General features: G+C 44.9%; 1 protein-coding gene across 5 annotated transcripts in view; it reads left to right on the forward strand.

Moving 5' to 3' along the window:
• The window catches only part of NOX5 (NADPH oxidase 5), a 133418-nt gene that overhangs the window by 113739 nt on the left and 2726 nt on the right, over nt 1-16953 (forward strand). For all 5 annotated transcript variants that reach the window (XM_075346080.1, XM_075346078.1, XM_075346082.1 and 2 more), the window contains 5 exons: nt 1940-2083; nt 2573-2605; nt 5668-5792; nt 8800-8884; nt 12658-12757. In XM_075346080.1, coding sequence (XP_075202195.1) covers nt 1940-2083; nt 2573-2605; nt 5668-5792; nt 8800-8884; nt 12658-12757 — 487 coding nt within the window. The remainder of the gene's footprint in view (nt 1-1939; nt 2084-2572; nt 2606-5667; nt 5793-8799; nt 8885-12657; nt 12758-16953) is intronic.

The following is a 16953-nucleotide window of genomic DNA, read 5'->3' on the forward strand; positions in this document are numbered from 1 at the left end:
TACACCACCAGGCCCCAGGATCACCAACCCCCTACCCACGGAGGAGACAACATCCCCGCTGCTCCCTACCATCTCTCCCGGGATCCCCGTCACCAGCAGCGGTGGTGCCATCATCACCACGTCCCGTGGGTGGCGTCACGAACTCTCTCCCCAAACAAACCACCCCTTTTCACTCCCAGGTGAGGAGCGCTGCTCGAATCCCCGGGTCCGACTCAGCGCTCGAGCCACCGAGCAGCAGCAGCAGAAGCCCCGGACCCAAGCGTGGCGAGCGCGTCCCCTCTGCCTGCGACAATAGCAGGGACTATTCCCAACTGCGTTATATCCCCCGACTAGTCCTCTCTCTTAGCATGTTAGTACGCCAACAGGGGTGTATTAACATGCTTTCAGTGCAGCGTCACCAGCGGTGCAGCGCATACCTGTGTTTGCTGTGACCGCACTTCTGAATGCCAGGCACTTCCGGTCATGCACAGTATGAAGCCGGGTGTACGTGTCTCGGCTTCAGAGAGGTCTACTGCGCATGACTGGAAGTGCCCGGCATTCAGAAGCGCGAACACAGGTATGCGCTGCACCACTGGTGACACTGCATTGAATAGCATGTTAGTATGCCCCTGTGGGCGTGCTAACATGCTAACAGAGCGGACTAATCAGGGACTAGTCCCCGCGCTCATTAGTATAAGATAAAAGATCTTTAGAAATACTTTTTCTAAAGATCTGTTTACAGTATTTATGCTAGTGTATACAGGGACGGTTAGGCAGGGATTAGTAATATGCACCCAGAACTGCTCGTGGTTCTGGGTGCATATTACACCTGACCGGTTCCCTTTAACTATTGGGACCATCACAGGGTAGAAGGAGTTACATGGACACAAGAAAGCAGTTTCCTGTTTGTTAGCTGCCATAGATAGGGAGAATTATTGAGAAGTGAACAGACCTATGGTCCTGTAGCTTCCAGATGTACATCAAAACAGGTGTTTGTGTGCCAAGAAGGGGGATACCATATTGGCTAGCGTGTTCTAAGGAAGCATAAGGACGAAGTGAAGAAGGGATTACTTAACTCAGGCAAGGGGGCCTAAGGGTACCGTCAAACTTTAGCGACGCTCCAGCGATCCCACCAGCGAGCTGACCTGGTCAGGATCGCTGGTGCATCGCTACATGGTCGCTGGTGAGCTGTCAATCAGGCAGATCTCACCAGCGACCAGTGACCAGCCCCCAGCCACCAGCGACGCGTGGAAGCGATGCTGTGCTTGGTAACTAAGGTAAATATCGGGTAACCAAGCAAAGCACTTCGCTTGGATACCTGATATTTACCTTGGTTACCAGCGCACACCGCTTAGCGCTGGCTCCCTGCACTCCTAGCCAGAATACACATCGGGTTAATAAGCAAACCACTTTGCTTATTTACCAGATGTGTACTCCGCCTACGTGTGCAGGGAGCAGGGAGCCGGCACTGGCAGCCTGAGAGCGGCGTACGCTAGTAACCAAGGTAAATATCGGGTAACCAAGCAAAGCGCTTCGCTTGGTTACCCGATATTTACCTTGGTTACAGCTTACCGCAGGCTGCCAGAAACCGGCTCCCAGCTCCCTGCACATTCAGATCGTTGCTCTCTCGCTGTCAAACACAGCGATGTGTGCTTCACAGCGGGAGAGCAACGTCCAACAAATGAACCAGCACTGTGTGTAACGAGCAGCAATTTCACAGCAGGGGCCAGATCGCTGCTCAGTGTCACACTCAGCGAGATCGCTAATGAGGTCACTGGTGCGTCACAAAAACCGTGACTCAGCAGCGATCTCGCTAGCAATCTTGCTATATGAGAAGTACTCCTAAAGCAAGAGCTAAGTGGCAGAAGGATCTGTTATCTCAGAGCCTGCAGCAAACAGTATTTGGAATAGATAAGAAGTGGAGCAGTTACAAGCAACCTTTATCTGTTATTTCATCTAGGAACATCTCTTCAGCCTCAGTGGAGCAATTGCTAATAACATCGATGACCAGATTGAACTGACGTCATATAGACCTCGTAGGAGCCAGCCAGTAGATGACATCTGCATCAGCTTAGAGAAACGTGAAAGTACCCAGGGTCGAAATGTAAGATTATCTGATGCCCAATACATGCTACCATGGTTCACAAAGCACATATTGAGTACACACCTGATATTATATGATTTATAATCCTCGTACTACCTAAGGAACAATGCTAATTTTACATTTCTTTAGCATATGAAGTAAAATATGTATATCGGGACATAAGTCTGGTTTCGCTGACTTTCAGGCATCAGATTTTGGGACACAGTCTAACCAGTGTTGTAGTGAAAAAGTAGACTAATGTACAGAAGTGATGGGATAGTTGTAGCAGATCTTCAGGAAGGAAATTATTTCAGGGGTTCCTTCATAATAAAAAGATTGAGGATTGCTGGTATAGATGATAACAGGACACCCCTTTGTAGATACAGATATCACCAATACCGACATCCACATGTCTCTTCCAACGAGAGTGTATAAGATAAATACTAAAATGTGTATTTATACCTGAGTTTGGATTTAGCAGTGTGTATAATGTCTGTAATTCCTTTTCAGGGTGGAGAAAATCATCAGATATGTAACATTAAGGTAAGCATCATAAAATTACCAATTTTATACCACCATGCTTGAACAATACTTGCTGGTGTGAATGCCTGGGTGTATACCACATGGGTCCTCCATGTTGCCGTTCTATAAATCTATCATACTAACATAAGGGCGGCTTTGCACGTTGCAACATCGCACGTGCGATGTCGGTGGGGTCAAATCGAAAGTGACGCACATCCGGCGTCACTTTCGACATCGTAGTGTGTAAAGCCTAGATGATACGATTAACGAGCGCAAAAGCGTCGTTATCGTATCATCGGTGCAGGCTCCGACTTTTTCTTAATTACACTGCCGCGACAGGTACGATGTTGTTCCTCGTTCCTGCGGCAGCACACATCGCTGTGTGTGAAGCCGCAGGAGCAAGGAACATCACCTTACCTGCCTCCCGACTGCAATGAGAAGGAAGGAGGTGGGCGGGATGTTTACGTCCCGCTCATCTCCGCCCCTCCGCTCCTATTGGCCGCCTGCCGTGTGACGTCGCTATGATGCCGCACGACCCGCCCCCTTAGGAAGGAGGCGGGTCGCCGGCCAGAGCGACGGTCGCAGGGCAGGTGAGTACATGTGAAGCTGGCGTAGTGATAATGTTCGCTACGCCAGCTATCACAAGATATCGCTGCTGCGACGGGGGCGGGGACTATCGCGTGCGACATCGCAGCATCGGCTTTCGATGTCGCAACGTGCAAAGCCCGCCTAAGACTATGTCCAATTCCATCCATTTTTTCACATTGTGCACATCATTCTTTCTTTGGATTTCCAGCTTTCTTACTGGATTTAATACTAAAGCACACTATATTTCTATGACCATTATAAAGTACTGAAAACTGAACAGAGAATTAATAATGGAAGAGTGAAGAAGATAACTTAAACCGTAAGGTTGAACGTGTCCATGTCCTAAACATTTTACTTTTAGTTTGTTTTGTGTTTTATTTTTATTTTTCTCCCCTCTCCTCCTTCATGAATTCCATGTTCAATTTAAGCTACTGGTGGGCTATTATGTAGTAGAGGGGTCTTAGGATCTCTGCACATACCATGAGCAAGACACAACTAACCCCACAACTCTTATTGATCTGCCCCAATTTAAAAACACTGAAATCGTAGGTTTATCAGTAATAATTTAGAAAAGTTTTAATTAGGTCCCTCATATTTGTTGTGTCCAATGATTACATTCATATTAGTTCTGTTTGGTGTTATACAAATGATAAACCATTTTTATGTAAATATGTATATGTTACTTACTTAATTTTGATTCCACAATTCTGGTGAAAACTGATGAATTGGGGTCAATTGTCAAGCTAGGTATAGGGAAATACCAAGCAAATGGAGAAAAGTGAGGGAATGAAAGAGAGCAAAATCCTGTCTGTAGGGAAGGGAAAGACTGTGACCCCTGATAAAACCTTCCGCTGGCCCCTGACTCCCCTGACATCTCTAGATGGGTTCCGCACCTATGCACTTAGCAGGATACCTAGGCCCTAGCTGAGCCTGAAAAAAGCCCTAGGCAGTGACTGAAGGGGATGAGCACTAGTCAACCCCACTAGGTCCTAAAGAACACACAGAGAAAACAAACAGGGGAATGCAAATGGACAACTTATATCCAGGATAACTTCAAGAGAAAATACAGCATCATAGAACGTGTCTCCATAGGTGATTCCAAGCCAACTTCTTGCAATCTGGACAGCATAGGAGTAAGGCTATGTGCGCACGTTGCGCAAATACATGCAGTTACGCTGCGCTTTGTAGCGCAGCATAACTGCATGCGTCCTGCGTCCCCTGCACAGTCTATGGAGATTGTGCAGGGGCCGTGCGCACGTGGCGTTTTAGAGCGCAGCGCTTCGGCTACTGCCGAAGCGCTGCGTAAAAAGAAGTGACATGTCACTTCTTTCCTGCGCTTTGCCGGAAGCTCCTGCTCTGTCTATGGCAGGAGCTGCAGGCAGAGCGCATGGAATCGGCGCTCACTACGGACATTTCTGCAGCGATTTAAAGCGCACATGTGCTCTTCAGATCGCTGCAGAAATTTCTGCAGTGAACTGTACGCAACGTGCGCACATAGCCTAAAACTCTATAACCAGCAACAAACCAAGGAGAAATACAGGTATATATGGACAAAAGAAATCTCAAACAATGAGCCATAAAGATAATCACGGGGCCAGCCTATATATGGCTGAGCCAGTGTCTGCACTACTCAAAAATACATCAAAAGCAAGAGGAAACTGAGTAATAGTGCGAAAAAGTACAATTTTTTATTAGAATTCACAAACAGTGATTAAAAGTGATATCAAGGATACATTAAAAACAACTACAAGAGACATGGGAGATGCCGAAATAAATGGAGAGAGACTGACAGGGTCCCCTATTAAGTATATGTAATACGTATCTGGCCCCCACCGCCCTAAACATATGCAAAATATTATGTTTAGAATAAGAAATTGCAGATCCCAAGCAAAACATCATAATTTAAAGACTGTGGGTAAACATAGATAGCATGTTAGTGCCGTAAAGGGCCAAGATTACCTAAAGTGCAAGTGTAGAGGAACCAATGCAAGAGCATATTATCACAGCATCACAGAGCCCCAGGAATGGATCTAAAGACCGCTGACACGCGTTTCGCGAGGGTACTATTGCTTCTTCAAAGAGGGAAGATCCTAGTGACATGGCATGCCCCATGTCTCTTGTAGTTGTTTTTAATGTAGCCTTGATTTTAATCAGTTTGTGAGGTATATATGGACATAGAGGAGAGTGGAGATAAGGATTTGCAGCTGAACTGCCAAGATATCAGCAGGGTCCTAAAGAGGAAAGAGTTAACCTTATAGATACATGGACCTCAATACACACCAGAGAAAAAAGAATCAAGGAACAATTTGTGCAGCCAAATGCAGTGACCTTCTGCAGCCGGACACCACAGGGTTGTCTGTCAACCGTGACACCAATGTTATGTATTATGGATCTACCAGTACTTGTGCATTGACCAGGCATATATATATATATGTGTGTGTGTTATATCATAAAATCTGTTTAGTATATGGTCTCATATTTTTTATGTTTTGCAGTGTTACATTGATGGTCCATTTGGTACTCCGAGCCGTAGGATCTTCACCTCAGACCATGCGGTGCTGATTGGGGCGGGGATAGGCATAACTCCGTTTGCTTCAATTCTACAAAGCATCATGTACAGGTTCATATGCAATAAAGTGTCAAGGACTCGTTTATGTATGTCAAAATAATTGGATACAGCTTATTATATGGTATAACGCCACTACTAATTATGGATATGGTATTTTATCCATAATTCACCGAAGAAAATGTATTTTGAGGTAATAAGATCATTCTCAGATAACGAAATATTAATGGGAAGCACTCGCCGCATATGAGGCCCGTGAACTGCAGCCATTGCTTTGTATATAATTAAAGGTTTGACTTTTACTTTCTAAAATGTCACCTTAAATGGGTTGTCCAGTGAAAACAAGTTATCACCTATGCACCGTCAAAGCAGGGAATTTCTACCCCCAACTGGGAACTCTTATCCTTGGTACTAAATCACAAGGCCAGTTGGAAGCACAGAAAAATCTGAGCACAGCTCTCAGCAGCCCCGTAGATAATGAATGGTACGACGGTTGAACATGTGTAGCTGTGACTTAGGAACCATCTCTGTGCAGGATTCAATTACGGTACTCAAGTCGAGATTACAGAACCAAGGTTAGGTTTATTAGCAGACATAAATTAAACGTTATGTAGTATAACATGGGACGCTATACTAGTGGCAACAGTTAAGCTTTGACACACAGAAACTCCTAGCTGGGGCGCCCCAACAGTATGTCGCCCCAGCTATTACAAAAACTACTACAATAACAAACTTAAAAGGCACAATAGATTACTAACTACCATGCAATAGTGACCTAGCTGGCTTTCGCTACTCGGGCCATGTGGATAGCATGCCCTTGCCACAGAGGCCTACTGTCACGCTTGCCGGGTGTAGCAAACATGGCAATGTGCGTTCAGACCAATATGCGTCTGATGCACAACAAAAAAACACAAGAAAAGGGAGCATCGTCGACACAAAAACAACAGGAGGCCCTGGAACTAGTGAGAGGGTAGATGGACCCCTCCTAATTTCACCTGAGCTGTTCCTCCTCTCCTTAAGAGTCCCAATACCGTCTCCACAACTGTCGCCGAACAGGAACCCGAGACCTCGGAAGACCCTATGGTAACCCTGACTAGTGATGGGCAGGTAGGGTTTACTAGACCTCACCGCTGCACTAACAACAATCCAGGGAAATAAAGACAAACGGGGAAAAAAACAACCAAAAGGATATAGCCTGAGCACAGGAATCTTCTACTGCAGAACCTTCCTTCAATGTGGCCAGAGACCTAATTACATTGTATAGTCAGCAAAGCTTGCTAGGAGACTTAGCTATTTAACCACAAGGGGGTGTGTCTACCAAGCAGATTCAGATGACATAAACTGCAGGAGAGGTGTCAGCAGAAAAACTGACATTTTAGCTCCTTCAGTACAAAATGAAAATAAACAACATTTAAATGCAGAGTCCCAGATAGAGATAAGGGGCTCCAGTCCTCAAGTTGCCACTAGTCTCCACAAACAAGGAGACAACCGTGACACCTACACTATGCCCTACAAAGTGCACACAATGATACAGACTCACGGTCCAGTCAAGAGAGAACCGGTCCACTTACGGGGTTTGATACTGTGATCCTTGTCGGTGCGCACTTCTCCTTACAGGGCCAGGGGGGAGCTCTTCTTCGGAATCACCATCCTCAGGAACGGCTCAATCCGATTACTTGCTCGTCGTTCTTCAGGGCTTGCTCACAGTAGATCTTGCAGCCGGCACCATACCTCTTCCCAAACCACCGTTCTTGGACAAAACACAAGGAACATTCTTTTCCATCATACAAGCAACCTGACTGCTCCAGTTCCCACCTCTTCTCCCGCTCTTCTCTCTCTTCCCGCACTTTTGCACTGGGACTAGTTCACAGTTCAGAAAGTGAGTGCCAGCTGAGCCAGCCAGTGCATAACATGAGGAAAAGGGCAGCACAGTATCTTAAAATCCTAGTACCTTTCAAACATCTCATAAGGGCTACATATGTACATTGCTGTTCCATTTTAATAAGGATAAATGTTTCTCATTCTGCTGAACAGTGCAGGTCCCAGTATTGAGACCCCCAAAGATCAATATTAATAATAATAATAATAATAATAATAGATGATAATCTATCCTATTGAGAGGTGATAACTTGTTTTAAATCGGACAACCTTTTTAAGTATAAAGGATGAAATAAAGTTAGAAAGAAGCAACCACTGCTTGTAAATTGTCATGTGGGCGGTCCTTGAGTCAGGAGGCGTTTTCCAAGTCAAGTACCATCAGCATGTGGCACATCTGTAGTGAAACAAGATGTACTGGCCTAGGCTTCATCTTTAAACTGCGACAGTTGCTGCTGGAGCTTCCTTGCAAGCAAGGACTGCACGACTACTCCTGGACTGCTCACATGACTATTCACAAGTATCACATGCTACTTACTTTACAACTCTATGATGGCATATTAGGGGATTCCTATGCAATTGACTTCCATTATACTCGGTACTCAAGTCTAGCATGTCCGACCTGCTAGTTTCAAGTATCGAGCACCTGAGCATTGTAGTGCTCGCTCATCACTATACGGATTAACAGATTTCCTTTCATTTGGATGTGAAAGTGTAAACTTAATTATTTTTTTTTCCATTTTAATTTTCTACAATTGTGGTAACCTAAGTCCAGATTATTAAAATCCTACTTTTTGCGGCCCATTGGTGAAAAGAGCCATTGAATACGGAGTGTCTATATGATATCCATTTAAGAAAACAGACTTGTAAATTAGGCCTTATGCCTAATAGTGACACTATTTTTTTATTTTTATTTGTAAAGCTTAATGGGGAAACACACTGAGCGGTAATTTTTTTTATTCTGTCACCATTTTGCCACAGTATCTCGTGCATCTGAAGAAGATCAAAGTGACCGAAACGTTATGCATAATCTGGAAGATACTACTTCATAATAAATCATCATTATTATTCATCTACTACGAGTGCCAAATTCCCATTTCTTTTGAACTTTGATTTGTGGCTCTAATATTTCATCTTTTTTTTTCTTTTATATATATATATATATATATATATATATATATGGCAGATACCGAATGAGGAAACAGAATTGTCCCAATTGCATGTACTCCTGGTGTGAGACACTGAAAGACAATGATATGAAGCTCAGAAAGGTGGGCGTCCATATAGAATATACAGCAACTGCCATGTAAATTTTGTTAAACATATACAATATATTGGACTACCCCGGTCCATTTATCCTATATACAAAACACATACAGCTGCATGCTAAAATGCTATCATTAAATAGGGGAACTCTGGTATTGCATTACTGCTATAGGAATATTTGAAAAAAGATATTTAGCTTATGTATTGGCCAATGCATGTGGGCCCAGTAACCAGCGGCAGGGTAATTGCTATATACCAGGAACCTAACTAAAATGCCTTTATCTGGGTTAAAAACCTACATGTCTGAGCAGCTAGGATCCAGCAATAAAGGGGAATGAACACAGCCTGGTTACAGAGCGGAGTGCTTAATTAGAAAGAAATGCAGTACTAATATATCAAAAACCCAGATAGAGGCATTTGAGTTAGGTTCCCGGTATATAGAGATTACCTTGCCGCTGGGTACTGGGCTCACATGCATTTGTCAATACATAAGCTAAATATCTTTTTTTTTCTTTTTTTTCAAATATTCCTATAGCAGTACTGCAATACCAGAGTTCCTTTATTCATTGTTAGCATTTTAGTGTGCAGCTGTATGTGTTTTGTAGTTATAATATGTTTTCAGCTAGCACCTGTTCACACCTGATGTGCGGGCAGTGTCGGACTGGCTACTGGAGGAACCGCCAGTAATACCAGGCCTGGCTACAGTTACTTGCATTAAACTCCGGAGCTCTCACCTGAGCTTCAGAGTGTAGCCCAGCCTGTCCACAGCTGTGACATGAACTGAACCGCAATCGCCAGGAAATCAGTCGGTGCTCTCGGTTCAGTCCTGCAAACCGTGAGTTCATTCCAGGCTGCACTCCGGAGCTCAGGTGAGAGTTCTGGAGTTCAATGCAGGTAACCGCCGCCAGGCCTGGTATCACTGGAGATTCCTCTAGTAGCCAGTCTAACACTGTGTGCGGGTCAGTCTTTTTGATACATTTAGGCTGTGTGCGCACGTTGCGTCCAGTACCTTGCAGAAATGAACGCATCCTCTGGCAGAAATTGTCTGTCAAATTTTGTTTTGACCACAAAAACGCTAAAAATACGCATGCGTTTTACCCGCGTTTTGACCGTGTTTTTACCGCGATTTACATGCTTTTTCATTGCTTAAAGTCAGATGCATTTTCAATACAAATACACTACTAAATAAAGTTTAAACATTCTAACACTAAGAAAAAAAAGGAAAAAAATGATAACAAATATCATGATTAAAATCATACACAAAATAGCTAATTTTATTCAAATGATAACTGTGATCTAATATTTATGTTTAATACTAGAAGGTGGCCCGATTCTACGCATCGGGTATTCTAGAATTTACGTATTGTGTAGTTCATGTATGATTTTTGTTATAGATATAGATATAGATATATATATATATATATATATATATATATATATATATATATAGATAGATGTTGTTGTGTGTAGTTACCAAGTGTTTGTGTAGGGCGCTGTACATGTTCTGGGTGTTGTCTGGGTGTGGCGGGGGGTGAGAGCGGTGTTGTATGTGTGTTGCGTTGTTTGTGGAGCGCTGTGTGTCTGTCGCGTTGTGTGTGTGTGTGTTGCGCGGTTTGTGTGGGTGTGGTGTGTTTTGGGGGGAGGTATGTTTTGTGCAATGTGTGTGTTGTGCGGTATGTGCGTATCTTTATGTATGCCGCGGTGTTTGGGTGTTGGGTGTTGTGTGTGTGCAGCGTTGTCTGTGTGTGTGGGTGTCTGTGTATGGCGGTGTTTGTGGTTCCCTGTGTGTGTGTGTGTGTGTGTGTGTGTGTGTGTGTTGGGGGGAGGTGTGCACCTCCCATCGTGCTCCATCCCCCATGCTGCGCACCCCCCATCATGCCCCATCCCCTATGCTGCGCATTCCCCATCGTGCTCCATCCCCCATGCTGCGCACCCCCCATCGTGCTACATCCCCCATGCTATAATAGTTCTCCTATTATACTCAGAGAGGAGTATAATAGGAGGACTGTAATAAGAGGAGTAGTCCTGGGGGGAGAGGAGTATAATGCCGGCTCCCTGCACATGTGTACCGGGAGCCGGTGTACACTGGTAACTATGATACACATCGGGTAACTAAGGGACCTTAGTTACCCGATGTGTATAATGGTTACCAGCGTTCACGGGCTCCGTCAAGATCCCAGCATCGCAAGGTTATGTCTGGCGCTGCTGGGATCGTGACGGAGCCGGTGTAGAAGCAAGCGATATCCCAGGATGTTGTGAGTGTGTGGATGTGATGTGTGAGGTGTGTGTGAGAGTGAGTGTGATCTGATGTGTGTGTGTGTGTACTCACCTGGGAGTCGGAGCTCCGTGTCAGTTGGGCCAGAGCGAGCGTGCATTGCGTGAGGGGGGCGGGGCCTGCAGAGAGTCGGGGCGAGAGGCCAATCCGTGTGGGGGGGCGGGGCCATGGCGAGCCCAGCGGCCAATCAGCTTTGTGTCACCGTAAGGACACAATTTTGGAGCATGACAGACAGACAGACAGAATAAGGCAATTATATATATAGATAACGTTAAATTATTGTTTTTCATTAATTTAATTGTCGGACTATGTGTGTGTGTAAAGGGACACATCTTAATCAATTAAATGACACAAACGCATGCGTTTATTTTGTCTAAAATGCATGCTTATTGCATCAAAAAAGCATGTAAAACGCTGGGATTTTGATTTAGGATGCGTTTTGAAAGTTCTCATTGACTCTAATGTTAGCAAAATGCTGCCAAAATAGCAAAAACTATTGACATGCTGCTTCTTTAAACACAGAGATTTTGCCGAAATTTCTGCAACTGAAACGCTGCGTTTTTAACAGCATTGTGCCCACAAGAAAGCCCTATTTCTCATAGACTTTGCCTGAAAATCAAAACACATGCATTTTTGCATTAAAACGCTGCAGTTGAAAACGCTGCGGAAACGCATGAAAAAACGCAACGTGCGCACACAGCCTTATCCTATAAAGGCATATACAGTGAACAAAACTATAAATGCAGGACTTTTGTTTTTGTTCCCATTTTTCATGAGCTGAACAAAAAGATCTTAAACTTTTTCTATACATAGAAAAGGCCTTTTTCTCTCCTATATTATTCACAAATTTGTCTAAATCTGTGTTTGTGAGCATTTCTCCTTTTACCGACATAATCCATCCACCTCACAGGTGTGGCATATCAAGATGCTGATTACACAGCATGATTCTTGTACATGTGTGCCTTAGGCTGGCCACAATAAAAGGCCATTCTAAAATGTGCAGTTTTATCACACAGCACAGTGCCACAAATATTTAAAGTTTTGAGGGAGTGTGCATGCAATTGGCTTGGTAACTGAGGAATGTCCACCATAGCTGTTGCTCGTGAATTGAATATTAATTTCTCTACGCATTATAGCAAAGTTGGACAAACGCATCTATTTTAGCGGGACTGGATGATCATCTGATGTACAGTATATGGGGGCCTCCCGTTTATCAAGGAGAGAAGAATGGAAGCTGGTATTTCAACATCTGATTTTTTTATTTTCAGGGGAGATAAACCACTGTCTGTCCGATGGTGCAATTCTTCTCTTTTTGAGACCACAAATGGTCAGTCATGCACTCGTGTATGGAGGAGTACGGAGAGATAGCTGTCAGATGAATGTTCTGCCTTTAATATAAAAGTCATGGAAAATCCCTTTAACATACAATCCACACTTATGTACAACAGAAAAGCAGACCAACTCTACACTGCACATTAGTAAATATCATGTCATCTTTGATAGGTGGATTTCATTTGGATTAACAGGGACCAGAAATTTTTTGAATGGTTTGTCAGTCTGCTAACCAAATTGGAACTGGACCAAGCTGATGAGGAACCCGAGGGTAAGTCGTTTCTCTAGGACTGGATAGATTAGTTCTGTAATAAAGACCTAGATCACTTATGTTGTGCAAATTGAGATATGATATAACACATAGCTGTCATTCTATGTTTCTTAATGGTGAGTTGAGACCTCTATGACCTCCTGGGTAGCAATGGGCGAACCCGAACTGTAAAGTTTGGGGTCCGTAGCAGATACCTAGTGTCCGTGCATGGACCCCGAACACGGAGTTCTCAAGGAATTCCGTGTAACTGTTCAGATTCAGACACCCGGATAATTAAAACAAAGGAACAAGAAAGAAACTAGGGAATTAAGCAGGACTGTCATACTTGCCTATAGAGTAAAAATAAATAAATATATTGTCTTAGGCGGGCTTTGTACGTTGCGACATCGGTAACAATGTGTTACCGATGCTGCAGCGATAGTCCCGCCCCCGTCGCACGTGCGATATCTAGTAAAAGCTGCCGTAGCGATTATTATCGCTACGGCAGCTTCACATGCACATACCTGCCGTGCGACGTCCCTCTGGCAAAATAAAAGGGACCCTATGCAGCTTTTTTTTTTTTTAATTATTTAAATAAATAAATAATTTGAAATGGCATGCAGTCCCCGCCACCCAATTTTTATACCCAGCTAAGATAAAACCAACACCTGGGGGCTGGTATTCTTAGGATTTTTTCGGTATTTGTGTCTATTTACTTTCACATACAGTATTAGTAATGGGGGGGTCTCCTGGACACCTTCCATTACTAATCTAGGGCTTAGTGGCAGCTGTGAGCTATCATTAACACCTTATATTACTCCGATTGCCACTGCAATTGGGATGTGCTGGGTAAAGTGCCAGGATTGTTACATCTAATGGATGCAACAATTCTGCACGGCTGCAGGCTGCTATTTTTAGGCTGAGGGGTGGACAAATAACCATGATCCTTGCCAGCCTGAGAATAGCAGCCCCCAGCTGTCAGCTTTATGATGGCTGAGTTCCAAAATTTGGGGGACCACATACCATTTTTTTAAATTATTTTTTAATTTTTTTTTTTCATAAAAAGCCACATAGAGGCAACTCTTAATTTGATACACATCCATGATAAGCACACAGCTGGAGGCTGCAGCCTGTAGCCATATGCTTTATCTGTGCTGGGTATCATAATGTGATGCCCTGGCAAAACCAGGTAGTCACAGTTAGTCCCTTGCATAACACCTTCCATCATTAGGCAACACACAGCTGACCTGAAACATTGGTCACCCTCCCCTTAGGGAAAGATAGACACACCAGTGGGCGTGACCAGGCGGTTGGAATACGCCCACCGAGGGGTCTCGAGAGCCCAGGGCGGGAAAACAAGTAGAGTGTTGAAGTTCAGTTTGGAGAGGAGTGTGGGCTGGAGCTAAGTGTAGTTCCAGCAGGAGAAGTCCAGATTGAACGGTACCAGGGTAAGAGCCCTGGTGCCACTGACTAGGTGGCAGACGGTGGTCTCCATCAGCAGGAGATGGGAAGACGGCTCGGCAGAACTGAGGTGAACCGGGACAGGGTTGTAGCCCGCCGTTACCGACACGGGGAACCGACCCAGAAACCGTAGCACAAAGGGGGTACTCGGACCCTGAAGCCAGAAACCGGAACCAAGCGGACTGGTTAATTAACCGATTGAGGCCAGGACTAGAGGTCCTGTCCCACCCAAAGTCCCTCATAGAAGACAACATCCCACCGATTAGGTATAAGAGGTCACCGCCAGGGCCCATAGATCCCACGGGCCAGCGTATGCGGGCACGGCTCCTTAGTCCACATCCAGCCGGGAGCGGACTCCTACGTTTCAAACTGGGAAGTCATTTCTACTTAAAACTTTGCAGAGGACAGAGATAGAGACCACCAGCTGGGTGGGGGACCCTGAATGCAACCGGCTGCGGCACCGGCCACCATCACCTTTGTTTACCAGAGACTCGTGTGTTTTACTAACAGTGAGTACATCAGCACCTCGTGTGGTCGCTATCCCCCGCACCGAACCACCGGGCCCCGGGGCCACCATCCCTGCCCACGGAGGGGTTAACAACTTGCTGCACAACATCTCCCCCGGGCGCCCCATAACTGCAGCGGTGGTGTTCCAACTCACCACACACCGTGGGTGGCGTCACAAACTTATTACGGCCTAGCCCGTACATATATGTCTCCCCTTTTATTCGGCGTGTCCACGAGACCCCCGGGTCCGGAGTCCCTCGAGCCACCACCCCTGAAGGTCCGGACCCGAGCAGCGCCGGCTGCTGGCACGGGGGTGGCACAATAATATGCATAATACTGCAATTTATTTATTTTTACACTATAGCTACACAGCGAGGGGATTTCAACTAATCACAGAGGGTGGGGGCGAGGTCTGAGTGCAACAAATCACAGACGCCAGGACTACTGGCGGTTGGGCAAGGGGGAGCAGTGCATATGCATGAGGGTTAATGAGCGGACCTAGAAGTAGTGGTACAGTCACACAGGAGACTCGGTAAGTATAATGGTCCTGCTCTAATGCCCCCTGGCCCTTTCAAATACGGTCCCAGACCAGATTTTTTTAAAAAAATCTGGCTGGACCCATCAAACCCAAATATATGCGGGGTCGCTCATCTCTACTCCTGGGTAAAAGTGTTCATGAGTTTCTTATCATTTGACTTTAATTTCCATGCTTCATTCATTTAAAGGAGTTTTCCGGTTCTTCCATTGTATATTCCAAAAATCTTGCCATCTTTAAAATAAAACAAAAAAAAACAAAACCAAAAACTATAATAAATATTTTCCTGTTGTCAGTGTTCACTCTGTAGCCACAGTTAGGAGATGCATACTGCATGGATTGCTATTCTCCCCTTGGAACAAAGGCAGAGCTGTTGCAAATTGCCATCATTTTATTATGTGACCAGATTGTGGGAAACAGGTATTTCATAACAGAAATAAAAAAGCTCTGAACTACCGTAAATATAAATTATGCAATTTCACTGGACCCTAGGGCAGTGCCATATTATCTCTTGGTCAGTTAGCAAAACTTTATTTTCATCACCCTACATCTTAGCGTTTGTAGATGGCTCACTGCTGCATTTTATGCCAACTAGGGTCAATCCCTTTTATTTTGCTTGGCACCAGAGGTGAGGAGGATAATTTTGGTCCCAAAAACAGACATGACATGGTGCTATAGTGCCATAATTCAAGAATAAAATGTTCAGCAATACACATGTATGTTTTTCACAATGGCTGCATTCCATTTACAGATCCCTTCCCAACCCCATACTGATCAAGTGTAAGCATGCATATCTAAGACAAAAGAGGCATGAAAATCTTTCTACAAATAGTGTGTCACACCATTGTATATGTGCCAGTCAGTTACACAGCAACGAGATACACAGAAAACATGGAGCAGAGAATGCTATGTATAACGTAGCCATGAAATTACAGAATACAAATCAATCAAGCTTTTCTACCTCAGTTTTGTTGGCATCTATACAATGTCATGCATAATAATGCACACAGAAATAGATCTATTATTACTATTAAGTGCCTTGAAAAAGTATTTTTACCCGTCAACGTTTCCATATTTTGTCACCTTAAGGCCGCTTTACACACTGCGATATCGGTACCGATATCGCCAGCGTGCGTACCCGCCCCCATCGGTTGTGCGTCATGGGCCAATCGCTGCCCGTGTCGCACAACATCGCCCGGACCCGTCACACGGACTTACCTTCCCTGCGACGTCGCTGTGACCGGCAAACCGCCTCCTTTCTAAGGGGGCGGTTCATTCAGCGTCACAGCGACGTCACAGCAGTGTCACTGAACCACCGCCCAATAGAAACGGAGGGGCGGAGATGAGCGGGACGTAACATCCCACCCACCTCCTTCCTTCCTCATTGTGGCCGGGACGCAGGTAAGGTGAGGTTCTTCGTTCCTGCGGTGTCACACGGAGCGATGTGTGCTGCCGCAGGAATGAGGAACAACTTTGTTACTGCTGCAGTAACGATATTTGAGAATGGACCCCCATGTCACCGATGAGCGATTTTTCACGTTTTTGCGACGATGAAAAATCGCTCATAGGTGTCACACGCAACGGCATCGCTAAAGCGACCGGATGTGTGTCACAAATTCCGTGACCCCAACGAGATCACTTGAGCAATGTCGTAGCGTGTAAAGCCCGCTTTACTCCCAAAACCTAAAGTGTATTTTATTAAGATTTTATGTGA

This window comes from Anomaloglossus baeobatrachus, chromosome 4 (assembly GCF_048569485.1).
Source record: "Anomaloglossus baeobatrachus isolate aAnoBae1 chromosome 4, aAnoBae1.hap1, whole genome shotgun sequence".
Classification (NCBI taxonomy): domain Eukaryota; kingdom Metazoa; phylum Chordata; class Amphibia; order Anura; family Aromobatidae; genus Anomaloglossus; species Anomaloglossus baeobatrachus.